The sequence below is a fragment of the Gorilla gorilla genome, chromosome 19, assembly GCF_029281585.2.
Source record: "Gorilla gorilla gorilla isolate KB3781 chromosome 19, NHGRI_mGorGor1-v2.1_pri, whole genome shotgun sequence".
In the NCBI taxonomy this organism is placed as follows: Eukaryota; Metazoa; Chordata; class Mammalia; order Primates; family Hominidae; genus Gorilla; species Gorilla gorilla.
Genome location: NC_073243.2, coordinates 19,115,140 through 19,136,782, shown reverse-complemented (window position 1 = coordinate 19,136,782; position 21,643 = coordinate 19,115,140). Strand labels below are relative to the sequence as shown.

General features: G+C 49.4%; 1 protein-coding gene across 4 annotated transcripts in view; it reads left to right on the top strand.

Moving 5' to 3' along the window:
• The window catches only part of ZZEF1 (zinc finger ZZ-type and EF-hand domain containing 1), a 140,348-nt gene extending 119,262 nt beyond the window's left edge, over window positions 1-21,086 (top strand). For 2 of the 4 annotated variants that reach the window (XM_019013515.4, XM_063700523.1), the window contains 13 exons: window positions 381-580; window positions 2,687-2,806; window positions 4,193-4,384; window positions 5,747-5,847; window positions 7,536-7,671; window positions 7,777-8,136; window positions 9,043-9,186; window positions 11,008-11,176; window positions 11,354-11,452; window positions 11,927-12,092; window positions 15,786-15,939; window positions 16,589-16,660; window positions 18,563-21,086. In XM_019013515.4, the coding sequence (XP_018869060.2) occupies window positions 381-580; window positions 2,687-2,806; window positions 4,193-4,384; window positions 5,747-5,847; window positions 7,536-7,671; window positions 7,777-8,136; window positions 9,043-9,186; window positions 11,008-11,176; window positions 11,354-11,452; window positions 11,927-12,092; window positions 15,786-15,939; window positions 16,589-16,660; window positions 18,563-18,643 (1,994 nt within the window). In that variant the 3' untranslated portion in view covers window positions 18,644-21,086. Of the gene's footprint in view, window positions 1-380; window positions 581-2,686; window positions 2,807-4,192; window positions 4,385-5,746; window positions 5,848-7,535; window positions 7,672-7,776; window positions 8,137-9,042; window positions 9,187-11,007; window positions 11,177-11,353; window positions 11,553-11,926; window positions 12,093-15,785; window positions 15,940-16,588; window positions 16,661-18,562 lie in introns of those variants that run through there. The other 2 variants (XM_055367177.2, XM_055367179.2) reach the window with 2 other exon arrangements.
• Window positions 21,087-21,643: the final 557 nt, after the last annotated feature.

The following is a 21,643-nucleotide window of genomic DNA, read 5'->3' as shown; positions in this document are numbered from 1 at the left end:
ACCAAGCTAGCCTTGAACTCCTGACCTCAAGTCATCCACCCACCTTGGCCTCCCAAAGTGCTGGGATTACAGGCGTGAGCCACCACGTCCAGCCTCATATATGCCATCTTTAAGAACTTTTGTTAACACTTGTGGAGATGGCCTACTTATGCACAATAGTAAGAATGCAAATTGTCCCACTCAGTTGCTTGATGGATAGGTAGCCATTACTATTTTTGTGTTTACCTGCAAGCTGGCTTTCTTGGCTAAGACTGAGCCCAAGAGATTTATGTTTCTGCAGTCCCTACTTTAGTAAGGCATGTTACTATGGAAGAAATAGCTGCTGGAAGCATGAACTGTACTTTTGTGCCTTTCTTTTTCTGCCTGATGTCACCCTTCAGTGAAGGACTACCAGCTGGTCCAGAAGGGAGGAGGACAAGAGTGTGGTGACTCTCGGGCCCAGCTGAGCCAATACTCCCAGCACTTTGCCTTTATCGCCAGTCACCTTCTGCAAAGCAGCATGGATAGCCATTGTCCCGAGGCAGTGGAAGCAACTTGGGTCCTGTCCCTGGCCCTCAAAGGATTGTATAAAACACTAAAGGTAATGGGGAGCTTCTCCAGTTGCCAGTGGATCTGGCTATAATTTGACATCTGCGTGGGGATTAACTAGGAGGAAATGCCATCTGATTTCGATGGATGGTAAACCATAGGATCTTGATTATTTTTAGAAACGCGTGGGCCTTACGCACAGATAACTTCAAAGAGGAAATATAATTTTCCTGATAGTTGGCTTCTCTGTCTTTCCATTGTTTCAAGGAATCTGATACTACTACTTTATGGGAACACAACTTTGTCAGATGAGAAGAAAAATTGACTGAAAAGTTTCTTACTTTTCTCTCTAAATGACAATTCCTGTGCTTCATCATAGACGATGAAGGGAAGAATAGAGGGAGCTAGCCTCCTAGGGGATGAGCAACAGGTTTGACAGTTGGAGTGGAAGGAGGTAGACAAGTTGAAAAGCTGGGCGATGGCCGGGCACAGTGGCTCACAGCAGTAATCCTGGCACTTTGGGAGGCCAAGGCAGGTGGATTGCCTGAGCTCAGGAGTTCAAGACCAGCCTGGGCAACATGGCAAAACTCCATCTCTACTAAAAATACAAAAATTAGCCAGGTGTGGTGGTACGTGCCTGTAATCCCAGCTACTCGGGAGGCTGAGGCATGAGAATCACTTGAACCCGGGAGGCAGAGGTTGTAGTGAGCCTAGATCATGCCATTGCACTCCAGCCTGGGTAACAGAGCGAGACTCCCTCTGTAAAACAAACAAACAAACAAACAAAAACAAAAAAAAAAACCTGGGCAATATTTGGCATGGAGATGAGCAGCTGACTTATGAGAATTTCCCATACCTGAGAGGCAGTGATTGGGAGGAATGATCTTTCAAGGAAACATATGTCAGCTCACTTTTAGGATCATCTTCCCAACAGAGGATATCCATGAAAGGAGGAGCTCAGTTGAAGGCTGTTCAGTGGAAGCACTGATAGGGAGGTCACGGAGGGCACTCAACACCACAGCAGCTGGCCTCAGTGGCATTTCAGCTCTGATCCAGCCCTGGGAGTTTGTAGTTGTAGAATTGAGACCATTCATCTGCTGTTTCTTTTGTTGGTTTGTTTGTTTGTTTGTGGGTTTTCTCTGGCATTTCTTTGTTTGAGACAGGGTCTCGCTCTGTTGCCCAGGCTGGAGTATAGACCTGTGATCACGGCTCACTGCAGCCTCAAATGCTTTGGTTCAAGGGGTCCTCTTGCCTCAGCCTCCCAAGTAGCTGGGACTAACCACAGGCGTGCACTATCATGCCCAGTTAATTTTTTTTTTTTTTTTTTTGGTAGAGACACGGTCTTGCTAAGTTTCCCAGGCTGGTCTTGAACTCTTGACCTTGAGCCATCCTTCCACCTCCGCCTCTTGAAGTGCTGGGGTTACAGGCATGAGCCATGGTGCCCAGCCTGCTGTTTCTTTAGTTCATGACATTTATCACAATGTGCTACTGTTTCCATTGTTTACATCATAGTAGGAAAGGGAAAATAAACTCCCTAAGGGCAGCAATAATTTCTGTCTTTGAATCCTTCATTCAGCAAATATTTGTTGAGCACCAAGGGCCAGATGGAACTGAGTATGTAGTGTTGGAGCCAGAAAGACGGTCCCTGCTCTCCTGGAGCTTGTGGTCTGACCGGCAAGAGAGACAACAGGGGGCCTGCAAGAAAAACTGCTGTGGGTCAAAAAAAAGCCTTTTTCTCTAGTAAAATTTGAACCGATAGATAAGGAGTCAGCTTTGGGGAAACTGGACAGAGCATTCCACGCGGAGCGAGTAGCAAGCTCCAGGCCTCAAAATGGAACAAGCGTGGTGGTCAAGGAACAGAAAGAACACCTCCCAGGCTTTAGAATAATGCAGGAAAGGTGGGTCGCAGCCAGAGAAGCAGGCAGGGACCTTGTAGGTCTTTGTCAGCCATGATCAGAGGCTTGGATTTTAGCCTAAAGAGCCCCAGACAGCTTTTGGAAGTTAGAGCAGGGGGGTGTGACATAAAATAGGCTTCATTCAAAAGTATGTGTTGAATGAACGAATGAATGAAAGAGTGAATGAACAGACTGAGTTATAGCTAAGGTTGTACCTTCTTCACTCCAAGGCAGTCACAAATCATTCTTTTTCTGCTTGGCAGGCTCACGGTTTTGAAGAGACCCATGCTACTTTCCTTCAGACCGATTTGCTGAAGTTGCTGGTGAAAAAGTGCAGCAAAGGGACTGGCTTTAGTAAAACGTGGCTCCTCCGGGACCTGGAAGTAAGAGACGAGAGGGACTCCTGCTCCTCTTTCCTGGTGCAGATGTGCTGGCCTACGAGTTAGAAGCATCACTGAGTTCCAGCTGCTTCTGCCCTGTGCACACTCCTTTAGTACAGTGTTGAAAACTGCCTTGCTTCTGTATTCCCTTTTGGAAATAGGGATTATGACACCCGTCTACCCCTGTCAGGGAAAATGAATTTAATGTTTGTTCAAAGAACAGTGGAAGAGAAGCATTTTATGGAAACACATGATTAACCATTATATCATGGTACTAAAGTATACCCTTGAATTAGTATTTCCCTTTAAAGTTGCTTTCAGCCAAAACAGTCTCTAAATCTGTCCTCACTTATGTTTATTTGTACGTAGGATTTTAGTTGATCATTATAGTTTTATTACTGTTCCCCGTAGACCTTAGAGTTTTCTTAGCGGAACTACTGTGGTTCCCTGTGGACTTTCTGTGCCCAGTGCCAGCTTTCGGCCCAGGAAAGGCTGCCATCGCGTAGGAGGGAGTGAGCGGCCATTCAGGCCCAGGAAAGGCTGCCGCCACATAGGAGGGAGTGAGCGGCCATTCACAGCCCAGCAGAGGCTGGAACCTGCAGAAACAGCTCTCAATTGCCAGAAGAAGATTTGGTTAGGTTTAAGGAAAATGTGCTACAACATATTAATGGATAATTTGGAGAGTATTTGAACTTTTATTCTTAGAGAATATTTAAATTAAAATTTTGTATTATTAGAACCATATTGCAGAAAACTTTATAAAAGAAAAAAAAAAACCCTCCAAACTCTATATTCCAAACACAGCTGCCATTAGCGTTTTGTGTATTTTCTCCTTCTCGTTTTGTTTCTATGCATTTTGCGGTGCATGTGTAAATCTAGACTGCATCACGAGCATCGTATTCAAATAAATTGATGGCATGTGGGCTGCTTTCTAGGTTTTGATGTAGTTTTCATAATATTTTTTATGGCTACATATAATACATGAAGGTGGCTTTCAGTTTTTTTGGTATTGGTGCTTCACTGAGCATATTATGAAAATAACTTTGTATATTTTACATTATTCGTAACAGATGAGTTGCTGGGTGAAAGCATATGAGCATTTCCCTGGCTCTTTACATTTTGCCAAAAGAAGTTCTAAAAAGGATGATAGCAGTTTATACCATCTGTGGGGAAGTTAATAAACACAAAGGTTCCCATAGTGTTCAGTTAGTATTTCTTCAGTTACAAAGTGTAATTAAACATACATTCGTGTTTCTTTTCTCATTTCACATTCTTCAGGTAGATTCTGATGTCTTAAAAAGTTAGACCCGATATGTTCATGATTAAAGGACTGTACCATCTTCCCGCCCGCTGAGTGCTCACATTCAGCTGGATTTTCTTTCTGTGTAGATTTTGTCCATCATGCTGTACTCCTCAAAAAAGGAGATCAGCGCTTTGGCTGAGCACGGAGACCTACAGCTGGATGAGCGAGGGGACCGAGAGGAAGAGGTGGAACGGCCAGTCAGCAGCCCTGGCGACCCAGAGCAGAAAAAGCTGGACCCCCTTGAGGGCCTGGATGAGCCCACCAGAATATGTTTCTTGGTGTGTTCTTGAGTCATCTTGTGGCTTGGGAGGGGCTTCTGAGGGATGGCTTCTCTTTGGCCCGGGCCATGTTTTAGCCTGAACATGAAAATGCTTCCGTCTGCTGTCCTGAGAATTCACTTCCTAAAGACTCAGTCTTATGTTGTGCAGAATTGATCCAGAAGAACAGAAAAGCCCCACAGCAATAGTTGTTAATATTTTGGGTTATAAACTCAAAAGCTTTAGGTCCTCTCTCCCCATAAAATACACATTCAAACATGTATGTAAAATTTTGCATGAATTTTGAGGGCTTACTAAAGCCCTAAGGCTCGTCCATGAACTCTATACAATAGTTCCTTCCTCATAGTTTCTCAGAAATACACTCTTACCTTTCCTAGATAATCTATTCTTCCTCAGAACAATATGAAAAGGATGAGGGCTTGGACTTCAGAAGTTGTGACTAAATGAAGAGTAAACAGAATGTCGCGTAGAATGTCTGAAAAAGCAAATCCCAGCCAGGCACAGTGGCTCACACCAGTAATCCCAGCACTTTGGAAGGCTGAGGCAGGAGGATCACTTGAGGCCAGGAGTTCAAGACCACCCTGGGTAACTTAGCAAGACCCTGCCTCTACAAAAAATAAGACTAGCCAGGTGTGGTGGCATGTGTCTGTAGTCCTTGCTACCCAGGAGGCTGAGGCAGGAGGATCACTTGAGGCCAGGAGTTCAAGTTTACAGATTTTGCAGGAGAGTTTGCATCCCCTGCCACAGAGCATACATGCATTTTTGTATCCATGAATAAGTGAAAGCTATGAATCCAGTTGGCAAAATACAGAAAATGATAATGTCATTGATACTAACAGAAAAACTACTTTGATCAACATTGCTGACAAGTTTAAGTGCAGGTTAAAACTCCTCTTGCCTTTCTACGCTTTTGGGTACTCAGTGGTATGAGCTATGATCACACCACTGCACTCCAGCCTGGGCAACCAAGTGAGACCCTGTGTCAAAAAAAATCAAAAGAAAATACAGTGCCCATGTATGTGCTAGTTGTCAAACTTGAGTGTAAAACAGTTATAGAGACGCTAGCCATGAATACGATGTGGTAAGTATCTACTATCAGCATTGTATTTTGTTGACAGGATATTTCTTTGGGGTTTTAGTGTTTTATAATTTCCTTTGAAGTTACAGTCGTAGTGTAGGTGTTACAGTCCGTGTTTTGGTGCTTACAATTTTATATGCTTTTTAAACTACCCATATAATGTTCCTCAATTATAACCTGTGGCAGCTTTTGCTGCATTGTCTTCTCAGTTTTGAGTTCAGTTGATCAATACCGTATTGAAGCACTGTTAATGGTTCTTGTCTGCGTCCTCCCCTGGCCTCCAGATGGCTCATGATGCCCTCAATGCCCCTCTGCACATTCTCCGGGCCATATACGAACTGCAGATGAAAAAGACCGATTATTTCTTCCTGGAGGTTCAGAAGAGGTAAGGGACATTTCCGTGCAGCTGAAGTGTGGCCAGGGAGAGAACATGTGAGGGCGGGAGGGTGTGCGCCTCCTGGCAGCAGCTTCTGGATCGATCGACGCTCCGACAGGCCGGGAAGCAGTTGCTAGTCCTTTGTAAGGCGAGGTGGGAGGTGGCCTGTGCTACTTTACCTGGATCATCTTCAAAGTGCACCGTGGTTCCTCTTTAAAACTTATGTTTGTAGTCTGCCTCTGAGAGGAAACTCATTTTACAGACACAGAAATTGGGCAGGCACCAAGATGTCTCTCATGTGTAATCCCAGGGAGCAGATAGCACAGAGCAGGAATTTCTGCTCAAGAGATTTTTTAAATTAAGAACATTCCCTTTCTCTTGGCCAGGAAGTTCAGGGCTAGTTTTTGGGCCCAACTTTTTAATTTGGGTAGAACTTTACATATCTGCAATCCAGTCTCCTCCATCCCCCGTATCCTAATTTTGACTTCTTACTCATTGTAAATTCTCATTTAATTTTTCTTTTATTTTGTGTTTTGTGTTTCTCTTTTATTAGTTTCTTATATATTGCCTAAAAGCCTTTATGAGGTGAAGCAGGGTTGCATTAGTTAGGGTACAGTCTAAGCTGCGGTAACTAAGAAACCAGAAATATAATGGATCAGGGCAGATAGAATTTGTTTTTCTCTCACATAACAGTCCAGAGGTAGGCAGAGTCTGGGGTGGGTGACAGCTCTGCTCCACAGAGGGACCCAGCAATCCCAGCGTTCTCATCTGTGGAGTGAAAGCTCTCTCTGCCACCCCACCTCTCGGTTCTTCCCCAGAGGAAAGAGGGGAGGTGGAGAAGGGAGTGCACCATTAGTCCAGTAGACTCCAGAGGTGGCACACCACCTCGCTCACCTGCACTGCCCAGAACCCAGGGGCATCAGCACATCTAGCTGCTAACCATGTCTCTAGCTGGGTGACTGTGGCTCTTGATAAAACTCAGGGAGCTTTAGAGAGAGAGAAGGGCCACCGAGTTTCAGCCAGAGTCGTCCAACTGTTCAGACTGCGTTCAAATAAGGCAAACACCAGGCTGTAACCATTCCAGCTGTTTCTGTACCTCACTTCTGTTTTCTGTGTGTCAGTTTCCTTTTTCTGTTCGTAAACCTCCAACCACAGCAGTGGAGTCACTCTGAACCCATTCTGATTCAGGAGCTGCCCAATTCGGGGATCACTCTTTGCTCATTTAAACTCTGTTAAATTTTCTTAAAAAAAAGAGAGAAGGGGAGTCCAGGCATGGTGGTGTGAGCCTGTAATCGCAGCTACTAGGGAGGCTGAGGCAGGAGGATCGCTTGAGCCCAGGAGTTCCAGGCCGGCCTGGGCAACATAGCTCCAACACGTCATCTCTAAAAAAAACAAATAAATTTTTTTTAAAAATGTTTTTTTAATGAAAATAAAACATTTACATTAATTTTAAAAATGGAAAAGATAGAAAAGGAGAATGGATTTTGCAGGAGAGTTTGCATCTCCTGCCACAGAGCCTACATGCATTCTGTATCCATGCATAAGTGAAGGCTGTGAATCCAGTTGGCAAAACACGGAATATGATAATGTCATTGATACTAACAGAAGAACAACTCTGAACGACATTGCCAACAAGTGCAGGTTAAAACTGGCCTCTCTACACTGTTGGTACTCAACTTTGTGCTGCCCTTCTTCAGGTTTGATGGTGATGAGCTCACCACAGATGAAAGGATACGGTCCCTGGCTCAGCGGTGGCAGCCCAGTAAGAGTCTGAGGCTGGAGGAGCAGAGCGCCAAAGCTGTGGATACAGACATGATTATCCTGCCATGCTTGGTATGTCACCCGACCTTGGACCCAAAGTATCTGCACCCCATCCCCTACCCCATACCACCACTGTAAGAAGGCTAGACCTCTGTAATGGTGGTCTTGGGTTTGCAGTCCCGGCCTGCACTCTGCGACCAAGCCACTGCTGAATCGAACCCTGTGACCCAGAAGCTGATCTCCAGCACAGAGAGCGAACTGCAGCAGAGCTATGCCAAGCAGCGCCGTAGCAAGAGCGCCGCCCTCCTGCACAAGGAGCTGAACTGCAAGAGTAAGAGGGCTGTCCGGGACTACCTCTTCCGAGTGAACGAGGCCACAGCTGTCCTGTACGCCCGCCACGTGCTTGCATCCCTGCTCGCCGAGTGGCCTAGCCACGTGCCAGTGAGCGAGGACATCCTGGAGCTCAGTGGCCCTGCCCATATGACCTACATTTTGGATATGTTCATGCAGCTGGAAGAAAAGCATGAGTGGGAGAAGGTAGTTATGCAGACTGAGCTTGTGCTCACCCACCAGGTTCTTCCTCTGCCCCACAGGCTTCCTCCAGTGAGTGCTTCCTGGAGCGAGGCTACCTGTGTGGCTGTGCAGCTCCCTGACAGGTGTGAATGCAGCAAAGGTAGGGTCACTGTATCCTCTCCCAAGGATTGGGCTAGTGAGGAACTCAGGGGCCCTGAGCGCGATTTCCAGCTGAACCAGAAAGCTTTGTCGCCATCTTCCCAGTTTCCAAGTGCAGAAATCTTGAGGCACATTCAGTAGCTTCTTTTTGATCCTGTCCCTCACCCACCTTCACACACACACACACGCAGTCCATGAGGAAGCTCATTTGGCCTCTCAGCCTTGCTTTGTCCATCCGAGAACACCAGCAGACCTCGAGGTCCTTTCCCGGCCTTGCAGCCCTGCAGGTGCTGGCAGGCTTGCTCTAGCATATCTATCTTTCGGAAGGGACAGAGGGAGCCACCCTGCCTCTACTAGGCCCTTGCATAGGCGTGTCCTCCCACAGTTCTTGCCACCTAGAGCTCCCAACTCTGCACCTCACTCCAGGCATCGATCACATTGTGTGGTCATTATTTATCCATAGGCCAATCCACCTGCTTGGCTGGGGACTCCTTCAAGGACCAGGACCCTTTATGATTGGTTCAGTTAGTTCTTTCAGACCACCTCTAAGCAGCAGCATTCTGAAAGGACTGCAGTGTCCTGATTGACAGCAAGAGCCCGGTCAAGTGAGAGGTGGCTGGTGGAGTTGGTTTTGGGTGGTGGAGTCACAGAGGCTCGTCCTAGGTCTAAGATGATGCCAGCACCTTTGGGTGGGGCTTGGATTGAAGTAAACTGTCCCTTCTTCCTGATGCCACTTGCAGGCCCTGACCTTATCTGTCTGCTTCCCACCAGATCCTGCAGAAAGTGCTCCAGGGCTGCCGAGAGGACATGCTGGGGACCATGGCCCTGGCTGCATGCCAGTTCATGGAGGAGCCGGGAATGGAGGTGCAAGTGAGGGAGTCGAAACACCCGTATAACAACAACACCAACTTCGAGGTAAGCCTGGGGCCGGCAGGCCCCATAAGAGCGACTGAGCCGCTGAGACCTCGTCAGCCCCTCCGTGCTCAGCCCCTCCATGCTCAGCCCCTCCGTGCTCAGCCCCTCCGTGGCTCTCTCCCGCTGGACAGCAGAGACCTGTCCAAGAAAGTGTTCCTTGAACAAACTGCAGTCTGCCTCCCTGAGGCCAGGGATTCTGTACAAGCAAGTCTTCTCTTCTCCGGACCTTTCTTGTTTTAATAGAAGAAAATGGGCCACCTAGCCCTGGAGGAGAGCTTTACTTTCCCTGCGGCAGGCTCCTGAGAGTGAGTCCTTGGCTTCACAGTGAGACAGTGAGTCTGAATGTGGTCCAGGTTGGACCCTCACTCTTCAGCTGCCACCCCATGACCTGCCCCCACCGTGGATACTACAGCCCCTTTTTAAAATTTCCCAGAACTGAATCAGAGTCTCGTCTTTTCCATCCTTAACTTTGTGCCTGGGCAGGGAGGTAGGCATTTTGATGAGGCAGGAGTGGGGCAGCCTCCGTTATTCTCATTGACTTAAGGCCATGTAGTCCCTTTAGCACTTTTTTTTGAGACAGAGTCTCACTCTGTCGCCCAGGCTGCAGTGCAGTGGTGTGATCTCGGCTCACTGCAACCTCCACCTCCCGAATTCAAGTGATTCTCATGCCTCAGCCTCCCTAGTAGCAGGAATAAAGGCACCTGCCACCATGCCCAGCTAATTTTTGTATTTTTAGTAGAGACGGGGTTTCACCATATTGGCCAGGCTGGTCTCGAACTCCTGACCTCAGGTGATCCACCCGCCTCGGCCTCCCAAAGTGCTGGGATTACAGGCGTGAGCCACCTCACCTGGCCCCCATTAGCGCTTTTAAAAATGTTGGAGAGAAAACTGAAATGTTGGAGTTGCCCAGGCATCTACTTCTGAGTGGAAGGCACCTGCAGCAGCGAAGGTGGGTGATGAAAACCGACTTAGAACTGGGTTATTGGCCAGCTGAGATTTTGTGTTTCAGAAGTATAACCTGTCTTTCTTCCAAGTCTCTTCTCTTGTCATGTTCCTGGGCTCCAGCCCCACTCCCTTGGTCCCGTACAGGCACATGTGCTCAGCCACCAGGTTCGACCCCAAAGAGGTCTTGTCTTCTCCACTGACCCTGGACACCCGTTGCCCTTCTCCGGGGTTCCTTTTGCTGCTACTTTCTGATTTCCTCACTTTTGCCTCAGCCCAGCCTTGCTCCACACCAGCTGTCAGTGATGCTACACCGTGCAAGCCTCACCAAAGCTTTCCAGGGTTTTCCCTGTTGTCCAGAGTCTGAGTGCCTCATTTTCATGCCCAGGGCCTTCAGTGTCTGCCCCTGCCAGTCTCTCTGGAGTCAGGTCTTGTCCCTGTTCCTGCTTCCCAAGCATACGTACCCACGTAGCACACCCTTTACTCCAAACACGCCAAGCTCCTTGCCATTCCCTGAACATGCTAGAACTTCACAGGGCTGTTACCCTGTCTGAAATGCACCCCATGCACTCAGGTCCACCTTGTCTCCCACTCCCGCCTTCTCCTGACAGGGTCCTCCTGTCCTCTTCACTCTTCACAGCAGCCTGACACTGTTTCTCTGGGGCCCCGTGTTGCCTGCCCCGCTGTGCCTCCCTCGCACCATATTTGCAGTCTGTGCATGCTCTTCGCCCCAGCTGGACTCTGCACTCCTAGAGGCCAGGGCTGTGGTTCACTCATTCTCACGCAGCTGGGTCCAGCCACAGGACTCGGCATGGGACAGCTGCAGTCAGTGTCTAGTGAGCAGCATCGACAGAAGTGTTCTCCATTTCCCCTCCCTAGGATAAAGTTCACATTCCTGGTGCCATCTACCTCTCAATCAAATTCGACTCTCAGTGCAACACAGAGGAGGGCTGTGACGAGTTAGCCATGTCCAGCAGTAGTGACTTCCAGCAAGACCGACACAGCTTCAGCGGGTCTCAGCAGAAGTGGAAAGATTTTGAACTTCCAGGTAGTGAAACAAATACTCGATTAGATAGGTTCTTCACAGGCAGTGTTTAAACTTAATATTGAGAAGGGAACTTACTGGAGAATGTTGAAAGGGGTTTAATAGCTTTCATCCGAACACCACTGCTGCCATTCCCTGTTGCTTCAGTTCCTGATGGGCCTCTGATCCTTGTGTGCCTAGGAGACACTCTGTATTACCGCTTCACCTCCGACATGAGCAACACCGAGTGGGGCTACAGATTCACCGTGACGGCCGGACACCTGGGGCGGTTCCAGACAGGTGTGTGCTCTGGGCTTTGCGTTCACACCATCTGCCTGCCAGGGACACTCCATGGCTGTGGGTGCCATGATGTCACTGATCTTGGTTAAAATCAAAGCAGGTACTTGTCTCTCACACTTTCCAGATTTGTCTCACAAGCCCCACACCTGTCACTCCTGAATGTGATTTCATTGGCTAGTTGTAAACTTGAATGGCCAGCTATGAGAAGCATTCTGTCAGGACCCGAAAAAGATGCTTGTTCTCTTAGAATTTGCCAGGGCATTTTGAAAAAAGGAGGAACTGGAAATATGACCCCTGTGTTATTTTTACAAAAGCCTTAATTTCAGCCAGAATTTAAATGATCACAGTTATTAAAATTTGAGCAGTTTATAAAATGTAGAATTCTTAACGTACACAATTGTTATACTTTATTTAATAATAATATTACTTATTACGTATCTCTGTTTATATATCCGTGTTTGGGGTGTTGGCCAGGATTCGAGATTTTGAAGCAGATGTTGTCAGAAGAAAGGGTCGTGCCTCATCTCCCATTGGCAAAAATTTGGGAATGGCTGGTGGGCGTGGCCTGTCGCCAGACTGGCCATCAACGATTAAAAGCCATCCACTTACTTCTGAGGATTGTGCGATGCTGCGGCCACAGGTAAGCGGTGTCCTGGATGGCAGCCCTTTGCCAGGCATATGTATCCCCACTCTGTGGCTGGCCCTTTCATGCTGTTAGTGGTGACTTTGATGAAAAGACATTTGTGGCTTTAATGTCTTCCAGTTTTTCAGTCATTTGCTTTATGCTAGCGTTCTTGGTGTCTTGTTTGAGAAATGTTTGCCTTACTCGAAGGTCATGAAGATACTCCCTATGTTATCTTGTAGAACTTGTTTTTCCTTTCACACTTAGAGGAGTATCTGCCTGGAATGCATTTGAGTGTATGATAGAAGGGGTAAGCATCAAGTCAGTTTTGTTCCATTCGGATCTCCACTTGATTCTATAGATTTTTTTTTTTTTTTTTTTTGAGACAGAGTCTCACTCTGTCACGCAGGCTGGAGTGCTGTGGTGCGACTATAGATCAATTTGATGAGAATCAAGATCTTTAGAACATCAAGTCCTCTAATCCACAGCCATTATATATTCCTCTATTTATATTCCTCTATTGTTTAGGTCTTAGTAATATTTTAGAGGTTTCTATGTAGAGGACTTAACATTTTGTTAAATTTATTACTAGGTATTTAATGTTTTTGATACTATAATTGGTATTTTTTAATTTTAGCTTTGTTTTTGCTGATGTACAATTAATTTTTGTATATTGCCGTTATATCCAGTGACCTTACTAAATTTGTTCATTCTAAGACTATATATGCAGATTATTTGGTGTACAGTCGTGTCATCTGTAAACAAATGTTATTTCTTCCTCTCAATGCTTAGACACTGTTCTTGCCTTTTGCGCTACAGGGAGGACATATAGTGTTGAATTGGGAATTGTAGACATAATTGCCTTATTCCTCATCTGTGAGAGAAGGTGGTAGTTACTGCGCCATATATGTTGTCTGTCTACCTGGCCCCCACCCTCCTTGCTCAGAACCCTCCCTGTCAGGAGCTCATTCTTCCTCTTTCCTGCATTTCTAAGGCACACAGACACAGACACACAGAATGCTAGCCAGAGTGCAGTGATGATATTTGAAGTAACAGGTTGTCTTCTCATGGAATATGGAACTGTCATTAAAATAACAAAGGACTCTCAAAGTCAGGGGAGAGAACAAGATGTCTTGTGTAGTCAGTCCATAGGCAGCGTGGAGAGAGAGGGGAGAGCTGGGCATGCTTGCTGTTACCCCCATGTCCTCATACACAGACAGGATCACTCAGCCCCACGTGGGCTTAGCTCTCTTCACTTGAGCGTCGAGTCCAGTAAGCACAGTCTGGTTGAGCAGTGCTTATGAAACATGGAACATCTCCATGGTCTCCTGGCTGGTGGGCCCTTCTTGCCTGCAGCAGGAAAGAAGACCTGTGCCGCTGCCTGCACAGTCTGCTGGCCATTGGCAACCTTCTTTCCAGTGGGGACAATCCCGCACCCTCTGTCCCGAGCCCGGAGGGAACTCCCAGCATGCCTTGCCACCCTAGCCTCTTTCATGCGTGCTCCTCATAGAGTGAGAGAGGGGCCTGCCTGAGGGCTTGGCCCGGAGGCCACACACAAGGGGCAGTCCTCAGGGGAGGGACCTTCTCAGCTCGCAGGTACATTGTACCTCACATGCTGATGCTTCTCTGAAAACCCAGCTGGAAAGCTATCAGAATTTTCCCGTTTGTTTTATGAAGATTTATTCCTCTGGGAGAAAGAGATTGGCTTCAAGATAACAATTAAATATACACAATAATTTTTCAAGTCATAAGAGAAAAAGCAAATTTTTTTTTAAAAAAGCAAAATCCAATATTATATAATTATATATAGCCATATAACAAGTTCTAGAATATTATTTATTTCATAATTTTTCTTCTCCAAAGGATATTGAGTTGGAATTAAAACACAGCCTTCCTCTGAGTAAAAACACACACACACAAAAACCCTCAGTTCATTCTCTCAGCAGAGGCTCTGCTTTACTTAGGGAAAAGCTTTCTGCCTGAGCAACCTTGCAAGCATCTTGTGTTTCATAAGCCCACCTGAAAATCATAACAATGGTAGTCATCGTTACCTTTTTTTTTTTTTTGAAACATGGTCTGGCTCTTTCGCCCAGGCTGGAGTGCAGTGGCACCATCTCAACTCACTGCGGCCTCCACCTCCCGAGCTGAAGTGACTCCCCTCCCCTCAGCCTCCTGAGTAGCTGGGACTACAGGTGTACGCCACCACACCCAGCTAATTTTTCTGTTTTTTTTATGGAGATGGGGTTTCGCCATGTTGCCCAGGATGATCTCAAATTCCTGGGATCAAGCAATCCCCCCACCTTAGCCTCCCAAAGTGCTGAAATTGTAGGTATGAGCCACCGCTCCTGGCCATCTTTTTTTTTTTTTTCTTTAATTTTTTTTAGAGGTGGGGTCTCATTCTGTTGCCCAGGCTAGAGTGCAGTGTGGCACCATCATAGCCACTGCAGCTGTGAACTCTTGGGCTCAAGTGATCCTTCCACCTCAGCCTCTTGAGTAACTAGGACTATAAATATGAGCCACCACGCTTGTCTTAAGTGTTCTTTTCTGATTATAAAAGCAGTGAACATTGTAGAAAACCTAGAAAGCTGATAGGGTCAACTGCTGGTGGCATCTTTTGTTGTGTCTGTTTACTGTTGTTTTTCTTATGCATAGAGAAAATGCTGTATATGCAGGTTATTTTTTAATTTTATTTTGTATATGTAGTTTTACATCTTGCTTTTTTTCTTTTTTCTTTTTTTTTTTTTTTGAGACGAAATCTCACACTGTCACTCGGGCTGGAGTGTAATGATGTGATCTCAGCCCACTGCAGCCTCCACCTCCAGGGTTCAAGCAATTCTTCTGCCTCAGCCTCCCTAGTAGCTGAGATTACAGGCGCCCACCACCACGCTCAGCTAATTTTTTGTATTTTTAGTAGAGACGGGGTTTCACTGTGTTGGCCAGGCTGGTCTCCTGGCCAACTCCTGACCTTGTGATCCGCCTGCCTTGGCCTCCCAAGGTGCTGGGATTACAGGCGTGAGCCACCGCGCCCGGCCACATCTTGCTTTTTTTCATTTAATATTTATCTTGAGATGAGTTCCCACTGTCACTGGAAAGTCTTCATAACTTTTTTTTTTTTAAGAGACAAGGTCTCACTCTGTTGCCCAGGCCAGAGTACAGTGGTGCACTCATGGCTCACTGCAACCTCCAACTCCTGGGCTCAAGCAGTCCTCCCACCTCAGCCTCTCGAGTAGCTGGATGCTGTCACGCCCAGCTAGGTTTTTTTTGTTTGTTTTTTGGGGTTTTGTTTGTTTGTTTGTTTTTAATTTTTTGTAGAGACAGGGTCTCGCTTTATTTCCCAGGTTGGTCTCCAACTCCTGGGCTGAAGTGATCCTCCCACCTCAGCTTCCCAAAGTGCTGGGATTACAGGTGTGAGCCACCATGTGTAGCCCGTAACATCCATTTTTCAAGATGCACAGTAATCCCCATGAGCACACTTCCGACCTCCTGTTCCCTTGGAGCCTGGTTTTGAAGTTTAGGTTCTGCCCCTTTCCTTCTTTGCTGTTGGTGACTATTTGTGGCTGCTTTGTGGGGAGCATAGGTGAGACGACTTTATAATCATTTGTACCAGCTGTGGGAGAGGGAGGGTCTGAGCTGCGGTTCCTGCCAGCTGTAAGCCATGTGACCTTGGCATGGCTCTCAGTGAACTGACCACCTCCGGGGCTCCTCCTGCAGTGACCTGTGTGACCTTGCGCTGTTGAAGCCCCTGTGGCAGCTCTTTACCCACATGGAGTACGGCCTGTTTGAGGACGTGACGCAGCCCGGCATCCTCCTTCCCCTGCATCGTGCCCTCACTGAGCTCTTCTTCGTCACCGAGAACCGTGCCCAGGTGAGGCCTGAGGTCTGGGCAGGGAGCCCGGTGCCTCCGTGTGCGTTTGCTCCCTCTGCTACCCAGGGCAGAAGTTGCTGCCTCATCCGAGCCTGAGTGGCCAGGGTCTCGACAGGCCACGCAGGACAGGCATGGCTGAGAGCCTGAGGCTCTCGCCTCTTCCAGGCCTGGGAAACCCTCAGGTTAGCTCTGAGATTGCTTATTTTGTCAGGCCTAGAGCCAATGGGGGAGAAACCACCCGGGATCAGCCCTTGACAACAGTGAGTTTTGGAAAATAAAACGATGGGTTATTTCTGCTTCCTTGTCTTTTTTCCCTCCCCTCAGCACAATAGACTGATTGAATGTGGGAGCTGAAAGGGCCTTTCAGAGTTCTTTAGCTTCCCTCTCCTTTCACACATGAGGAAACTGGCTTGAGGAGGGGTCCCGGCCTGGTCACCCAAGGGCAAGTGGAGGCAAAGGTGGCCCCGGCACCGGGCACCTGGCTCCCGCCGGGGTTCTGAGCAAGGCAGTGCCACGCGGTGCTGGGCGGCGTGAGTAGCGTCCGCCCATGAGAGGCTTCTGCTTTCGCAAGCAGGTGTCCCAGGTGGTCTGGGAGAGCTGCACTGCGCAAATGGCGCTGTCGCTCACAGCCCCTGCTCTCTCTCTGCAGGAGCTTGGCGTGCTGCAGGATTACCTGCTGGCCCTAACCACGGACGACCACCTTCTCCGCTGTGCGGCACAGGTACTCTCTCCACCCCAACAGAGCTGGCCCCCAGGCTGGGGCGCTACCATCTCACCATTGCCAGGGCAGAGAAGGTCTGTGCATTGCATCTGAGTAGGACAGAATCCACCCGGAGCTTACACAGAGCTTGTTCCAGTTCAGTCACTTCCTCCTGGTGCTCAGAGAGCACGCACGAGCCCCATTTATCAGAGTCATTCACTCTAAACTGTGGGGTCAGAAGAATTTGTGTCTTTAAAACCAAAACAACCGATGCCTTAAATTTAGTTTGGCTGATTCTTGAAGTTTCCGTGGAGTTAGATTTCACATATTTTTAGATGTGAGTTGCTTCTCTGGTAGCGGAACTCCTCTTCTGACAGCTGTTTGGTCTCAGGACGCTTCACACTTCTCACTGACTGAGGAGCTCAGAAAGCTTTTGGATATGTCAGAAAGCTTTTGCATATATCCATATGTGCCATTAGAAACGAGATTTTCAATTTAAAAATTAAGCAAAAGTGTAAACCTTTATCAATTTATTTTTTTAAAGTAGTGAACCCATTTCATGTTAACATGAATAACACGTCTTGTGAAAAACGACTCTAACTTTTCAAAACAAAGTAATTACTGAGTGCTCTGGGACAAATAGGTGACCAAAAAAGAAAAAAGGAATGCCTGCAGAGGGTGGCGCTGTGTTCCATCCCTGCAGACCCCTGTCATGTCTGGCCTCGTAGAAGACAGCTGGATTCTCATGTCTGCTTCTGCAGTCAGATCACACGTCAGGCTCTGGAACACTCCACCATATACTCAGGAGAAGGAAAGTCAAAAATGAACCTTGCAGGCCCCAAAAGGGTCTCGGGAGTCACCTGGTCCCAGAGTACATTTTGAGAACCTTGGACTCCTTGAATATCATCACGTGTGTGGCCCAACACCCCCACCCCCCCGCAGGATAGCTAGGGACACTGAGGCTCACAGGGTTACCCGTGGGTGGACACCCAGCCGGGACACCCAGCCAAGAGCCCTGCCTGAGCGCGGCGCTCTGTCCCTTGGAAGTATTCTCCGAACACACCGCCCTTTTGCAGGAAAAGGGTCTTCTTTCCTGCCGTAGGCTTTGACGTGTACGCTCGGAAGTGGAAATGCCCCCAGCCCATACCGAAGAGTTTGTGTGAATTCACCCGAGACCTGTAGGCAGAGTAGAAACTCCCTTACCCCCAACAGCTACCTACCAGCATTGCCGCCGCCACCCTAGGTTTCATCACATCATGTAACGAAATTTTGATATTTGCCCGTCCTGGCCCCAAAGCTCAGCATGGCAGCTTGCCTGTGGGCGGGTCCCTCTTGCTGCCCCTGTCCAGTCTCCATTTCCTCCTTACCCTCTTCTGACCCTCCCCACAGCCTGTTGAGTGTACTGCACCAGTGTCCTGACGTTTCTCCCTGACACGTCTCCCTGCCAACCCCCTCTTCCTCCCTGAGCCACCTCCACCCTCTTGCTGCCCAGACCCTGAAGGCCTGACGGGCCTGGCCTCGCCTCCAGGGCATCTCAGTGCCCTCCTGGCCCTGTTTTCTCTACTCCCTCTGGTCCCCAGCACTGGCTGTTCGTTTCCTATGAGTGCTATGCCCTTCCCCACCTGCATCTTTGCACTGTTTTCCCCAGAGAGTTTTCCCAGCTCTCTGCAGACAGCCTTCTGAGCCTCCGCCCTGGGACTGCCCCTCTGGGCAGTGATGATTCCTACCTACATTTGGAGCTTTCATGTGCTCTTAATAGCATTTTTTTTCTCTCTCCACCCTGCAGGCCTGTGGGGGAGGGGAACACATCTGGTTCCCCTCCTCCATCCCCACATCCTCAGTGCTCAGCTGAGGGTCTTATCAGCACTCACTGAATGAGGGAGTGGCTCCTGACATTGGCGACAACTCTTTTTCCCTCCACAGGCTCTGCAGAACATTGCTGCCATCAGCCTGGCCATCAACTACCCAAACAAGGCCACCCGCCTCTGGAATGTGGAGTGTTAGCCCTTGGTGGGGCGTGCACGGGACTAGTTCATCTGCCACAGGGATTTTAGAGCAGACATCTAACCTCATTCAGGAAAATTCCTGTAGCGCCAGTGCCCAGCTCTCCTTGAGCTGACTTCACTCCAGTTAGGATGCCAAGCAGCCACGTCTCCAAGAGCTCCCGTGCGTAGGCTGGACGCAAGCACAGGCTGTAGCATGGTGAAAATAAGCCAAGCAGTGCAGAATGCCTCAGAAAGGGTGGGCAGGGGGCCCTTGAGAAGGTTCAGAGACCAGCCTTCTCCAGAGGCTGTCACTGCAGGAGCCGTGGGCCTGGGAAGACTTGGAAGCGGCCTCTCTCAACTGGTTTCTGTCTCCGTGGAGCTGGAACTGCCTGCACTTGCCTTCAGAGGGAGGCACAGTCCACCCAGATCCACCTTTCCAGCAAGACCCCCAGTGGCTGCCCAGCCTGGGAGCCCCTCTTTGCTTTTCACACCAAACCAAAACTGGCAAGAGCCCCTCCTAGCCACCACTGATCCCCAAACATCCAGTACAGAACCAGGCATCGAGCTAGCTCCCTGCACGGTCGCGCCCTCCCAGAGAACTCCTTGAGGAGAACAAGTGCCCTTGGGGACAGCCGGCAGGCGCCCCTGTACGTCTGCTCATGCACCAGGCAGCACAGCTGCAGTTCCTCAGTTGTTGTTTTAACATATTTCAGTTTCCACCTCACGTTTTTAGAGCAGAACCACACTGTCTCCCTGGAGGGGCTCGAGGGCATGACCGGGGACTGACCATTCTGTGAAAGTAGCAGAATGTGAGGAGCACGCGTGAGCTTCTGTACCTTGAAGATGATCAGAGGATATCTTATTTTAAGAGTAAATACCCACATAATTTTATTTCTGCTTGATAGTCATGGTAGTCTGTCATACCCACTTCTGGGACTCTGCGTGGCTGTTTGGCTGTCACTTGTAGCAATAACGACATTAGTTCTAGTCAGTGCTGTTTTACATTTTTCTTTTGATGGGTTTAGTCTTGCCCTGGAGTGCCGATGATGATTCTCCCTCCAGAGCCACGCTTGGGAACATGAAGCAAGTCTGGCGTGTGGGCTGCGTGCCGGCCTTAGTTTGACCCGTGGGGTTGGAGCATGCCTTTAGGGGCAGTGTCTGGGCCGAAGCACGTCCCACCACACAGTGCCAGAGCCAGAGAAGGGGCCCCACCACCGAGGCCGAGCTTGACCAGGTCGGCATTGCCATGGCCCAGTGTGCCCCGTGGCCTCTGAAGACCCCTCTGTGCAGGGTCTGCAGGGATCTGGATTGCAAGGGCCCGAGTCTGCAGATCTGGAAGCATCTTCCTATAAGAGCACTTTCGCCTTCTGGGTCAGGACTCCAAGGTGCAGCGGGCTTCACAGCCCTACAATCAGGTTCTCAGCTAAGCCCCAGAGTTCTGGTAGAACCATCCCGGGGCGGGTGGAGGGTGGGATTTAAGGGAGACGGGAACACATGGGGCAGGTCCTGGAACTTGGTGGCCTGAGGACTGAGGCCATTGCCCTGGTGGAAAGGCCTGGCCTGGTTCCTGTGGCTTGGGACCTGAATAGGCAGGTGCTGCTGGCTCCGTGGAAACCCTTTTCCCATCTTTTGCTCTTTGCCAAACCTACCTTGCTTTGGGAGCTGCCTGCACCACCCCAGAGAAGGCCCCACCTTCTGCATCCCTCAGACCCGAGGAGGTCTCCCAGTAAGCAGTTTCCCAAGAGGGGACTCACAGGAAACAAGTCTTGGTGATTGGGAGGGAGGCCCCGCTGCGTGCTCAGACTCACAGCCAACCTGGAAGGTAGACGAGATAGCGCCACCCACGCCCCTCCACACCCCAGACTCCGAGTAAAGCGGGCGGTAGGGCAGGAGTCACCTCCCCTATGGCAGTGGCCGCCGCTGTACTCCATCCCCCCGTCAGGAAGATCAGCTGTAAATAAACGCTGGGCTCCCCAGAGCACCTGTCCGCCCACTGCCCTTGCTGTTCTGGGATCTTCGCTGCAGGTCACGGGAAACAAGCCTGAGTCCGCCCGCACCCGCGGCTGCTCTCCCGGCTCGGCCCGGCCGCCTCTGTCTCCGGCCACCGGGTGGCGCTGCCGAGCCAGAGCCGCCGCGTCCTGGCGCTTTCCAGGAGCCCCAGGCCCGGAGGAGGCGCAGCCCGCAGAGCAAAGATGGAAACACGTGCCTACGCTGTAAAGAAATCCTGTTCCAGAGCATACCTGTTGTACAAACAGACACTGTTCCTAACGAGAGGAGTGACGTATTTTCATCACCGTTTTTAATTTGTTTTCTTACGGGTTTACGATTTTGAATTTTTCTTATTTGGTTGAAAGAATTTTGATTCTATCAGCCTGAGTGAGTTCAGCCTGTAAAAAGGATGTTAAACTGTGGGTAAAATATGCAAACGAAAAGAAATATATTGTACAAATTCTATATAATAAGGTACGCCTGTGTGTGGACTCGTCTCTCCCTCCTCCCTCCGCCCCGCCGTGTCTGGTGGAGGTCAGGCGTGGAGTTTACACCGCGCCCGAACGGATGCGAGGCGGAGACTCGGGGGCTCAGGGCTGAAAGAATGGAAAGCTGCTGTAGGCCTTCCTCCAGATCATCCTCCTCCCAAGCCCAAGCCCAAGCCCGCAGCCCCCGCCCCTCCCCCGGCGATCCCAGGGCTTTGGTTCACCCCCCACCCCCCTGCGGCCATCCGGAGGTTTCCGCACACAGGGCGCCGTGGGGGCCTCTGCTCTTCGGCCAGGCACCCCTGGCCCCACCGCCCGCCGTGGACCTCTCTGGTAGCCCGCAGGACACTGCGGAACCCGGAGGAGGAAGGCAGGGCCCCAGTCAGTGCGCCTGCTGCCTTCCTGGGACTGGCTGCCTTCCCGCCGGCCTCTGGACCCTGCCTCTGGCCCAAGTGTGGCCCGAGGTTTACCTGGGCCTCCCGCTTCCTCCTCCTCCCAGCCTCTGCTTTGCCACGAGCTGCTCTGTCCCCTTCCCAGAGGCATTC